This window comes from Phocoena sinus, chromosome 2 (assembly GCF_008692025.1).
Source record: "Phocoena sinus isolate mPhoSin1 chromosome 2, mPhoSin1.pri, whole genome shotgun sequence".
NCBI classification, from domain to species: Eukaryota; Metazoa; Chordata; class Mammalia; order Artiodactyla; family Phocoenidae; genus Phocoena; species Phocoena sinus.
In genome coordinates, this window is record NC_045764.1 from 8,613,213 (window position 1) to 8,626,043 (window position 12,831).

General features: G+C 48.2%; 1 protein-coding gene across 6 annotated transcripts in view; it reads left to right on the top strand.

The window, feature by feature from the left end:
* The first annotated feature begins 4,874 nt into the window (after nucleotides 1-4,874).
* The window catches only part of SEPHS1 (selenophosphate synthetase 1), a 30,958-nt gene continuing 23,001 nt past the window's right edge, over nucleotides 4,875-12,831 (top strand). The window contains exons 1-2 of one of the 6 annotated variants that reach the window (XM_032623365.1): nucleotides 4,875-5,112; nucleotides 7,927-8,196. In XM_032623365.1, coding sequence (XP_032479256.1) covers nucleotides 8,004-8,196 — 193 coding nt within the window. In that variant the 5' untranslated portion in view covers nucleotides 4,875-5,112; nucleotides 7,927-8,003. Of the gene's footprint in view, nucleotides 5,113-5,629; nucleotides 5,950-6,162; nucleotides 8,197-12,831 lie in introns of those variants that run through there. The other 5 variants (XM_032623366.1, XM_032623367.1, XM_032623368.1 and 2 more) reach the window with 5 other exon arrangements.

Genomic DNA, 12,831 nt, shown 5'->3' on the forward strand with positions numbered 1-12,831 from the left:
TCAGGCTCTCTTGCCTCGCTTTTTTCCTGTATGAGGATCCTGGTGTTACATTGGTCCATCCAGATAATCCAGGACAATCTCATCAAAAAAATCCTTGGGTTTCCCTGGTGGCGCAGTAGTTGAGAGTCTGCCTGCCGATGCAGGGGACACAGGTTTGTGCCCCCGTCCGGGAAGATCCCACATGTCGCGGAGCGGCTGGGCCCGTGAGCCGTGGCCGCTGAGCCTACGCGTCTGGCGCCTACGCTCCGCAACGGGAGAGGCCACAACAGTGAGAGGCCCGCATACGGCAAAAAACAAAACAAAACAAATCCTTAATGGGACTTGCCTGGTGGTCCAGTGGTTAAGACTCTGCTCTTCCACTGCAGGGGTCATGTGTTCGATCCCTGGTCAGGGAAGTAAGGTCCCGCATGCTGTGTGGCACGGCCAAAAAAAAAAAAAAAATCCTTAACCACATCTGCAAAGTCCGTTTTGCCAGGTAAGGTAACACAGTCACAGGTGATTAGGATGTGAGTATCTCTGGGGACCACTCTGCTGTCTACCAGAGATGGAGTTTTCCCTGGAGCAGCCAGACAACTCTTCAGAGAGAAGACTCTTGGAGGGGAATTTTATAGGGTTAGTTCTTATTTGCCAGAAGGGGAGAAAAGGTGGTACAAGCAAAGGACTAGTGCCTGCCGAGAGGCTAAATGTAGAAAGAGAAAGTGAGCCTGGAGATCTGTAAGCATCCAGCATGGTTGCATGGCTGAAGCACAGGAAGAGGGTACCTTCTAGAGATCATATGAGAGAGGAAAAGAAGAAATTGGATCGTGAAGGTTTTTTTTTTTTTTTTAAAACCAAATTGAGTCTGAAATGTATCTGAAATGCATTTACTTGGCCAAATGCCATTACTTTAGACTGTGCTATTTTTTCTTTAAAACGTTCTTTAGGGACTTCCCTGGTGGTCCAGTGGGAAAGACTCCATGCTCCCAATGCAGGGGGCCTGGTTGGATCCCTGCTTGGGGAACTAGATCCCGCATGCATGCCGCAAGTAATAAGAGTCTGCATGCCTCAACTTAAAAAAGATCCTGCGTGCCGCAACTAAGACCGGGTGCAGCCCAAATAAATAAATAAACCTTGGGAATTATCCTTAAAAATAAATAAATAAAATAAAGCAAATATTCTAAAAAAAACAACTTTAAGTTGACTCACTTTTTGTCCTAAAGAATAATGCCCACAAAATCACAGGTTTCATACGTTAGTTATATGTTTCCAGTGTGTGTTAAAACGTGTATGTAACTATAAATGTTCTTCCCTGTACACCCTAAAATCACGCACACCCATGAGTGAGTACCATACTTTGAGAAATGGAGCCAGAGGCATTGAAACCGCCTAAAGGTTTTGAGCAGGGAAAGAAAGAACATGATCAGGGTTGCCTTGGATCAATATCATTCCCGTAGCATTAATCACTTTGGACTGAACAGAGACCGGTGAAAATCACAGCAGAAAGCCCGTAAATTAGGAGACTTCCACAGTAGTTGAGGGGAGAGATGAGACATGAACAGAGACAGGGACTGTGGGAGGGGAGTGGAGGGTTTGGATGTGAACAATATCAAGGCGGTAGAACTGACGGGTAACAGTGAAGACTGGAAATGGAAAGGGAGGAGCTGGGGATGACTACCAGGGTTCTAGCATGTGCAGTGCAGCAGATACGGGTCCATCCACCAAGATGGCAAATAGAGGGGGAGCTGATGGGCGGGCGAGGGGGGTCAGGGTTGGAAGGAAAAGAATTGCTTTGGTCTGGAACATGCTCGATTCGAAGCGTCTGTGGAACACTCATGTAAGTACTTGAATGCCTGTGTCTGTGGCTCTGGGGACTGGGGCATCATAGAGAGCCGAGCTGTCCAGTAGAAATAGGCTGTGAGCAACCTATGTCATTTTAAATGGTCAGGTGGCCATATTAAAAAAAAAAGTAAAGAGATTAAATGATATATTTTATGTAACGCAACATATCCAAAATATTCTATTGCAGGATGAATCAATAGAAAAGTCATAAAGATATTTTACATTCTTTTTTCATTTTAAGTATTCAAAATCCAGTGCATTTTTTACAGAGCGCACATCTCAGCTGGGACATTCCAGGCCCTCAAAACGCACCACGGAGTGTTACCGTATTTATTGGACAGCACGGCTCTAGAAGCACTTGCTGCAGGCAGGCCAGGGTGATCAGATGTTTACCTGGGGGATGGTGGAGGCTGAGGACCCTGATCAGATACTGAGGGTGATCAGATTTGCTAAAACTGGATTTTTACAAGGAAGTGCACAGATGGGTCTAGGAGAAGGTTCAGGAGCCAGACTGAAGTTTGGCCAAGCAAATCATCTTTGTCACAATTCCACCCATGACACCTGATCAATATAATCTTTGGAGTGGGGCTGGTAGATGCGTATTTTTAACAAGCCTCCACCAGGTAATGCAACCCAGGAGAACCATCTTTCAGTTGGAGCCAGTAGGACCTGAGAACTCAGGGGAGACGGTTCACAACAGGATGGGGCTCTGATGAGCCGCCTGGGGAAGACTCACAGAAAGAAAAAAAGCTGATGGGGGGAAGCACACAGAGAGGCTTGTGTTTAGGGCAAAGGAAGGGAAGGATGAGAGCTCTGGTGGAGTATCTGTCCCCAACACTGTAGCCTGGCTCCAGGCTACTCAAGGCATCGTGGCTTAGACCAGAGTCTACAAACTCCGCTCGGGAGAATCTGACTCAAGCTGTCCTGGAGCTGCCGGGGAGAGCTCCAACCCCAGGGCCAGGGGGAGGAAGGAGTGGGTTCTGAGGACGCTCGCCTCCCACACAAAGCGGGGATCAGCGTGCTGGCCCAGACATTCAGTTTTGAAACTCCCCAGGGCTCTGTCCAAGGTCTCTTTCTTTTTCTTCCTCTGCTCTCACTCCTGGTTAATTTCACCCCTTTCCGGGGCTTCAAACTCCATTTATATGCTGATGGTGCCCACATTTGCATCTCAGACTCAGAGTCCACCCCTACTCCAAGGGCCAGACCTAGTTTTACCAATTGCCTTCTGCCTAGAGTATCTGGCGGGTGCCTGAAATTTAACATTTCCAAAGCTGAACTAACCCCCAAACCTGTTTGCTTGCTAATAAGTTCCTGTTTCAACTAGTAGCCTCACTACTCACCCGGTTCCCCCCAAACTAGAAATCTGGGTGTCATCTTACGCCTCTTTCACCAACCATACACGAAATCACCTGAAATTCCTTCCTTTGTCTGTATTCCTGCAAGTTCAGTTCGGATACCCTCGACCCCATGCTTGACTAGTACAATTCCCTCCTCATTAGAGATGTGGCCCCATTCTCCCTTCTGGGAGAGGGCATCCTCCCAAATGTGGTACAGCCTTCTTTTACAAGCTAAACTTGTAAAAGCCAAATCTGACAAACTCTGCTGACTACGGCATAAACAGCAAACTCCTCGGCATGAAACATGCATCCTCACAGAGGGCCCTACTCACCTCTGTTGTCACCTTCCCCCAATCCCCAAAATCTTTTTTTCTAGTTGTGACATTTTTTTGCTAAAAAATACACACAACATACCAAAATGCCCCAAACAACTCACAAAATCGATTTTAAAAAGGAGGCGATGAGGGGAGTTAAGATATCTGTATCCTCCTTCCCTGATTCCGAAGGTCTGGAGTGTTGCCTGGGGATTGCCTGTACCTGCGTTTCCCCAGGCGATTCAGAGGCAAATCTAGGTTTGTCAACCAGTGGGTTATGCCACTCTGACAAAAGTCCAACACATCAAAGAATCTAGGCTACTATGCTCTTTCCTAACTTCCTGTAGGGCTGCAGAGAAAAGACAGAGAGGAGCCGGCATCAGCCTGGACTGCCTCCTAGACTGCATCACGATTGCATCCTCACCTAGATCAAAACCTTGGGGAACTGCCAGGCAGAAATTTTAAGAATGAAAAGGGCATCTGCGTAGCCTACAAACCTGACAACAGAACCTACAGCACCTTTCGGTTAAAAAACGCTCCTGCCCCAAAATACATTTGGAAAACGTTGAACCACTCTAGAAAACTTTGATCGGCATCCCCTCCTTCACTTCTCGGTTTTACGGGGAGCCCTAAAAGACGCCATAGGAAAGCATTTTGCTTTATTTTATTCAGCAGTGCCTTAGAAAGTTGAAAACCTGAAAAAAGTAATCTCAGAAGCTGAATCGCTCCTATGGGTGTCCATTCAAACACAAACAGTATTAGACTGCCATGTTTACTTGAACCCGTGGAGAGAAAACAATGTAACTGAGGAACCTTAAGCTTTGACTTCCTACCAAGCACATGAAACGTTCAAGAAACTTTGCAGGACGTGTGAACGTTCACTAAGGCTCATATTAACTCCCGAGCCAGGCTGAACAATAGAAGGGAGACTCGTTATTAACGAAACGCGCCGTCTGTGTTTCGAAGTCCTTCATCGCAGCAGAGGGGGCCTCTCCTCTGCTCCGATTCGATTTTCAAATTGTTTCCACGCTCATTGTCTGCCAGTAGGAACAACGGCAGCGCTTGGGGCGCTTGGGGGAGCAGGTACAGCGTCCCGCAGAATGCAGCGCAGTTGAGCCCGGCCAGGTTTTGGGACACTCCCGGCCCTTCCAGCGGATCAAGGAAAAGGAGGTGGCCCGGGCGCCAAAGGCTGCTGCCAATGCAACTCGCAACTTTTGAAATCAATCCTTTTTGCATCATGCAACGGATGCCACCTCTCCTCTGGCTTGCAACCCCCCACCCCTCCCCCGAGACCAATCATTGCCGCGCTCGGGCCTGCACATCGCCCCCGCCCCCTTGCCGGGCCGCACGCAGCTACCGAGCCGCTCTGGCCGCGGCCCGCCGCCTCTTAAAGGGAGGGAGCCGGCCCTTAAAGGACCCTCGCGCGCGGCGCACGGCGGCCCCGTTCCCGGCAGGGGCCCGCCGAGCCAGGCTGAGCCCCCGCGGCGCCCAGGCGCGGCCCGGGGCCCTCCCGCCCTCCGCGCCGCCGCCGGGAGCGGCCTTTTTATTCAGGCGACGCTTAAGGGAGCCCGGCGGCGCCCGGTGCATTGTGGGAGCGGCGGAGTCCCGTTCGCGGGAGGAGGCGGAGGGCGCAAAGCGAACCGGTAAGCGCCTGGCTCGGGGAGGGGGGGCGAGACACCAGGCTTAAAGGGGAATATTCGTCCGCAGGCCCAGGGCGGCCGTGCGGATCCCCTCGCGGGCCGCCTGGGCGCGCCGGGAGCCGTGCACGGTCGGCGCTCTGCAGCGCAGCCTGGAGAGGGGCCGAGCCAGGGCTTGGTGGGGCCGCTTTAAAAAAGAAGCACCGCCCGCGCCGCCGCCGCCGCCGCTGCCGCGCGGGGCCGAGGAAGGAGGGAGGGAGAAGAGGGCGGGGGAGGAGTGGAGGGGGAGGGCGGCGACGCAGGGGTTAATTTTTTCGCCCGCCGACATTTTTGTGCGGCGGCGGCGGCGGCCCGCGCGCGCGGCGGGAGAACCTAGCCCGGTGCCCGGGGCGCGGCGCGCGGCGCCTCCGGGCCCTCCCCGCCCCCCCGTCCGCGCGCGCCCTCCCTCCGGCCCCGCGGGCGCAGCCTGACCCCGGGCGTCCCGGCCCGGCCGGCCCGCGAGCCGGGGAACCCGCCGCGGCCGGTGGGCCGTGCGCGCCTCACGCCCGCCCCGCGGCCTGGGCCGCGCGGTTCCCGCCGCTGCCGCCGGGACAGAGAGCGGGCGGGCCGGCATGGCCCCGCTGGCCGCCCCGCTCCGCCTCCACCGGGCCGCGCCGCACAAAGAGCCTGGGCCCGGGTGGCCTTTAAAGGCGGCAGCCGGGGATTTAAGGTGTCCCCGAGCGCTGCCCTGCGCGCACCGGCTGCCGCCCCGACGTGTGCTTCCCGCGGGGTGCGCCGCCCCTGCGCCCACGTCGCCGCGTCCCCTCCGTTTTTTATTTCCTAGGCTTGGGAACCTGGGGGGAGGTAGGTACCGGGCCGGGGCTGCCCCCTCTCCCGCCTCCACTTACCGTGCTCCCTCGGCTCTGCGGCCAGCTTGGCGCCCTCGTTTGAAAAAATTAAAACGTGGCCGAGAAGGAAAGGGTTAACCCTTGTTTTTAAATATTCATGTCATTGTTTAAAGGTGTAAACGGGCGGCTTCGGGGGTTGAAGTCGTCTGCGTGTTATGCCAGCCCCCCCCCACCATTGATTACGCCTTTCCTCACGTCCCCCTCCACCCCCCCCCCCCATTTTCTCATCCCGTCCAAAAAATGTAAGAATTTATGTTTTTTTAGGATTCGGATGCGATGTGTGTGATTTACGTCCCTCGTTCCATTTCGAATTTTAAAACTCCTGAGTGCCTTTTGGGCTTAAGGTGTTTTAAACTTTTTGCCCTTAAAAACCTAGGAAGATTTAAAAGGAAGTCAGCCCCCTGAATTCCAAGTGCCCCTCCCCGCCTTTTTTTTTTTTTTTTTTTTTTTTTGGATAGGGATTGGAGGTAGGAAAATAACTGGATGCCTCGTGAGTTGGATTTTTTTTTTCCCCTGGTAGGAGTGAGGCGGTGTTAAGTGCGAGTCATTTGGTGAGGAAAGGACTGTTGTTTTTGTTCCAAACCCAAGTCAAACTGCTATTGGACTTTTCCTAACTCTAAAATGGCTTCAAAATTCCCAGCTCCATAACTTAGCTCTCCTGGCGCCCTCCTTTCGGACAGGTGGTTTTCTTGGAATGTTGGAAGGTTTACTCCTTTACGGTTGTAGGTTTCAAACGGAAATCATTGCTCACCCCAAACATGGTTTTGTAAAGACAGTTTGGATTACTGCCCAAACTCAGACTCTAGGAGATTTATTTGAAATGAGTGATGGGCTTCGCAGGGGATCGAAAACTCTATAAATGGGAATTATGTTCTTAATGATAAATTTTATAGGGGAAACTGACCCTAAAACTTGGGGTGTCTAATTCTATGCCCAGTAAAGTATCGGTCTGGAAGTTTTGTAAACCCCGGGAGCACGTGGAAGGTTTTCGTGTAGCCCCAAAGGCTTCAAGCTTAGAAAAGTTTGTTCCAGAAACGTCCAGTGATACCAAGTACCATAAATGCTAGTGATTTAGTACAGTTTATCACTTTAGGTCTGCAGTGAAACAGTAACGAGCAGTAGCATATTTTATCAATGATGTGTGTGTGTACTGGTTTGTCGGGCGGGGTGTTTGCTTTCTAGGAAGTAGCACTGAGTTAAAACATGAGAAGACTTTCCACTGCTCTCTTGTAGAAAATGAGCTTTGCTGTGTTAAACAGCCATTCCAGCTTTCAAGTTGTGTTCTTTAGAGAGGCTTCCTGTTAGTTTTGGATCATGTCGTGTACTTCTGGCTCAGAGTGAAAACCTGTTTTTCTAAAACTGAATTTAGCGTCGTAAAGAATTTCATCAAATGCATATCCACCGATGTCCTTTTCACCAAAAGTATCTGTTAGGCATATTATTTTTCTTTGTGAGATAGCAAAAGATGGTAAAGGGTCTTCCTGAAAAGTCACTTTAGCCAGGGCATTTAATTTCTAAACCATAGTACTTCCTGGTTGATAGGTGAAGTGACTAGTTTTCCTGTAATGCTGCCGGCTAGAAGAACGTTTGGAACTTTTTACTCAAGATGGCACTGTGTCCTGTAAGTCAGCTGGCCCATAGTTCCGTCTTCCTTGCAGCCCCTCAGAACCACCATTATAACAACACAGACATCAGATCTCCTTCCATAGAATATGTCTCTAATGGTACAGTCACCTTTTAAAATGACTTCTTCTAGATTATGCATCACTGTGACAAACTGTTGTGGTCCCAGATGGCTGTTTCCCTGTGGTCTTGGTGATTGCAGCCCTTTTCATGTTTACTTTTCACTGTCATGTATTCACTCACTAGATTCTTGGCGGGTACTGGTAAGAAGAACTCTTTAATGGTGTCTTTGTGTTTCGGTGCTACCCAGGTGGATCTGTAAAGAAACCAGCCGTGTAGGAGAGGGAGGGGAGGAACCCAGCAGTGAGGTGTGTGCGCCCGAGAACCATGTCTGCGCGGGAGTCCTTTAACCCGGAAAGTTATGAATTGGACAAGAGCTTCCGGTTAACCAGATTCACTGAACTGAAGGGCACCGGCTGCAAAGTGCCCCAAGATGTCCTGCAGAAATTGCTGGAATCCTTACAGGAGAACCACTTCCAAGAAGATGAGCAGTTTCTTGGAGCAGTTATGCCAAGGCTTGGTATGTGAACTGCTGTTTCTTTCATATTTCCCCGAGTAGAGCATCTTGGCTGCAATGTAGTCAGTGAGTCAAAAAACTAGATTTCTCCTCCCATGTTGCCTTTTTTTTTTTTTTAAGTTTCTGCAAGAAGGATTCAAAGAGCAAAGCAATGGTAACTGTTACCTTATTGTAACTTATTTGGAGGAACGACTTGAAAAACATGAAGAAATATGCTCTAACCATTTTGAAACTGTTACTATGCGATTGAGACAATTGTATTACAGTAAGAGCATTTTTTATTAAATTAGAGTAGGAAAGGTGTCGTGCAGGACACCTTTAGAGAGCAGTGCCTGGGTTGGGGGGAACTCGGGGTTCCTGTGCAGCAGGCATTGTTTGAAAAGCTCCCGTGGGGAGGAGGGAGACACAGCAGGTGAGAACACTGGACGGGGTCTGGACTCCAGGACGGCATCTGGACTTGAGAGCCATGTTTCCTTGACCCAGTTCCTGCTGCCATTAGTGGTTTGCCTTTTCTCAAACACAGAGCTCAGAAAGAAATTCTAGGCTACTGGGATGCTGTTTGTTAGCTTCTCTTGTGTGCTTTGTTAAGTACATGATGCAAGACTGTGATCACTTTGCCTTTTGAGTGTTTGACATGTATTCTAGGAGTTTGTGGGTGTTTTGTAGTTATGGTGTATGAGTTGATCAGCTTTCTTACATAAGGTTTTAACTGCATTTCTTTCATGGTCACGTTCTGTCTTACAACACTGGTTTTGAACCTAGGGTACTCCTTTCTTTCCTGATGTATAAAGCAGATAAACGCAGTGTTGCTTTGGGTGGGAGAGGAGAATTCACACCCTGCACTCTCGGGGCCTGTAGGGCTTGCAGGAGCTCAGTTAGAAAATCGTCCTCATCTAGCTGATGTCTCAGCGTGGAGAAATACCACATGAATGAGATGGAGTGGATGTCAGCTTGCTTGTCAAGAAATGAGAATATACTGAGAAAGCTCTTAGATAACTTTGTCGAGAAAGATAAGCTGCCAAATGGGCAGAGACAAATGCAGTCAAAACCTCATGGATAAAGTCATCATTCCCCTCTGTAACCGCCCCCGTTGACTTCTTGAGCACTCCATGGAGCTCAGGAAGGCCGGGTAACCTGTTCCCTGTCACTTGGTGGGGGTCAGGAACTGGCATCCACATCTTCCAATTCCTCCACCCACCATACTGCTTATCATCTGGTTTTTAAGTCCAGACGTGTTCATGGGGAGAGGAGCTGCGTCAGCGGTAACTCAGCAGTGGCAAAAGGGGACAGATGTCGACAGCAAGGGTCCAGGCAGGAGAAAGAGAAATAAATGTTACTCTGTGCAAGTTCGTAACCCTCCTGAACCTCAGTTTTCCCATCTGTAAAATGGGGTAATAATACTCACTGTTTGCAACTGCTGTGAGTACCAGAAATTATCCGCGTATGTATGTATATGCACCATGTGCACCTGTACCCATGTACATAATACTTGTGTATGTATGTATGTTTATATAACGTATACACACAAGTCTGTTGACCTGTATTTAAAATTTTTTTTCTAAAAGAATGTCATATTTCCTGGATTCTAAGGATGAACCGTAACAGTTGTTAAATATACACTTTTATTAAATGTATTCTAACTAAAGAAATGTTAAGATAAGTGTGTCTTAGTACTTGGTACCTCTGTTGCCTGATGCTTAAGAGCTGCCATGTCTTGATGGTTGCTGGCAGTGGGGGTAGAGTGATGATTTGGGTTTGTTTTTTTTTTTTGATGGATAGTTTCAGTCTTGCTGAAACCTAGAATTCCCCGTCACCACCCACTGATGGTTACATACACCCTGCTCGGTCTGGTATTTGAGGCTCCCTCTACTCTGGCATTTACCTGCCCTCTGCCTGTACTGTCCCTCTCTCTCTCAACTCGATACCCTCGTTTGCAAGGCCCATGGCCTGTCCCATTCTCACCCTCTCTCTCTTCCTTTCTTGAAATTTGGTAGGTGATTTGTAGACCAGTCACTACACACCAGTGCTGTCCCAAAGAAAGATGAGGTGAGCCACCTGTGTCATTTAAAATTTTCTAGTACAGATAGTTCCATTAAAAAAAAAAAAAAGAATCAGGGGAATTGAATTCTAATATATTTTATTTAATCCAGTATATAAAAACTATAATTTCAATACATAATTAATATAAAACATTGCTAACAAGACGTCGGTTTTTCTCGGTACTAAGTGTTTAAAATCGAGTGTGTGCACTTGCGGCGCATGTCACTTTGGAATTGCCCCATCTCACGTGCTCGGTAACCGCACGTGGCTGGTGGTTCCCACGTGGACAGCCCTTGACCCTCCTTCTAACACGGAGTGGTGTCCTGGTGGAGAGAGAGGACTTGTAGGAGATGGAAGCTTCTTGTCAGCCCCAGGAGCGTGCTGGGGAGTCATGGTTCACACGCTCTGATGCTGGGTATCAAGAGAAATTAACTGCTTTACAAATCAAAAAGATTGAATTCCAGTTTAAGATTCCCACATTACAAAACATTTAAAGCTAACTTTCAGCAACTCTTTTTAGTGTCTCTTTCAATAGTCCTATAGTTTATATGAAAATCTAAAAGAAAAACAGTATTTCTTCCCTCTTTTCCAAAGTGAATGGTAATAGGCTTGGAACACCCAGTTGTTGGAATGATCGGTTTAGGGGAGCAGTCGGTATGAGTTTAATTGTGGCTCTTGAGTGCTAGAGAGCCCCGCTAGAGGGCGCTTCTGCATACATGCGTCGCTGAGATGAATCATCACATGCTTTCTGATCACTGGTAATGAGCGTTCCATTGTTACAAATTTGTGAGGCTTGCCATTCTGAGGCAAAGTCCTCCATTCCCTCACTGGATCTTCCACCAAGAGTTTCTGCTTTGCCATCCAGTGTAGTAATAAAAAAATCAGCCTGCCTACACAGAGTGATCTTTCACTAAACTTGATTTTATTTTAGTGTTAGTAAGAATGGATCGGGACTTGACACGGTGCTGGGGTAGTTATGAAAGAAAGCCACACGTGGTCCTCTCTGTGTGACTCGGGTGTGACTTATTCTTATTCCGTTTGAAATTCTGAATCGAGACGGTAAACATCTGCCTGCTTCCTTTCATACTTCATGGGATTTGTCCTTTGCTTTTGGCCGTTGGGCTGCAAGGTTGAAATACTTCCTAAGGACCAGAGGGCATCCTCTTGAGGGAGGTGAGTGTAGGAAAGCACTCCATTAGGCTTACCTGGTGAGAGGCCAGTCTGAATTTGAAGTGTTTGCATTACAGGTGATTTTTTTTTTAAAAATGTAGCCTGCAGTAGCTAGTCTTGACTGTTTCTAAACTGATTTCAGGAAAAGGGAACTGTTTCTAATTAGCCCATCAGTTGTCTGTGTTATCTTTCTAAATGTTTAGAAACAATTTTTAATAAGTTGAAATATATCCCATAGGCTTGTTAAGCAAATTTTTCTTTCCCTGCTCATTAAGTTAGTAGAGGTGACATCAGTTTCTCATGAGTGGAATGCATGGAATTTTAAAGTTTCTTGGGAGCCACAGTGCTTATGTACATGCTTGATTGGAATCAATGAATACTTGTTCTAGCATTGTCCTTTTCTTTCTTCTTTCCTTCCTTCCTTCCTTTCTCTCTTTCTCTTTCTTTCTCCCTTCCTTTCTTATTTTTGTCATTTTTGACTAAAATGTAGTATAATAGCATTTTTAAAAATTTTTCGCTGCGTCGGGTCTTTGTTGCTGCGCACAGGCTTTCTCTAGTTGCGGCAAGCGGGGGCTACTCGTTGAGGTGCGTGGGCTTCTCAATTGCAGTGGCTTCTCTTGTTGCGGAGCACGGGCTCTAGGCGCGCAGGCTTCAGTAGTTGTGGCATGTGGGCTCAGTAGTTGTGGCTCACGGGCTCTAGAGCGCAGGCTCAGTAGTTGTTGCGCACAGACTTAGTTGTTCTGCGGCATGTGGGATCTTCCCGGACCAGGGCTTGAACCCGTGTCCCCTGCATTGGTAGGCGGATTCTTAACCACTGCATCACCAGGGAAGCCCTATAATAGCATTTTTTTTTTTTAATTTATTTATTTATTATTTTTGGCTGTGTTGGGTCTTCGTTGCAGTGCACAGGCTTCTCATTGCAGTGGCTTCTCTTGTTGCGGAGCATGGGCTCTCGGTGCGTGGGCTTCAGTAGTTGTGGCTCGCGGGCTCTAGAGTGCAGGCTCAGTAGTTGTGGCACACGGGCCTAGGTGCTCTGTGGCATGTGGGATCTTCCCGGACTAGGGCTTGAACCAGTGTCCCCTGCATTGGCAGGCGGATTCTTAACCACTGCGCCACCAGGGAAGCCCTAGCATTTTATATGTGTAAAATATTTTACAGATTTTCTGTTGGAAAAACAGAATCATGCCCAAAGATATACTCCTAAGTAACTATGGAGAAGACAACCCAAGTTCCATTTGTGCTGTTCTCATCTTTACAGAAATTCTGTATGGTGCCAGTCACGTGATACAAAGGAAACTTCCTGTTCAAGGCATCGTTAAAGTCTAAAAATTGTACCATGTTGAAGTTGAGTCTTATGACTAACAAATTGTGTTCTCATTTTCTATCTTAAGCTGGTTTTGTTTCACGTTTATTGCAGTTATGCTTCTT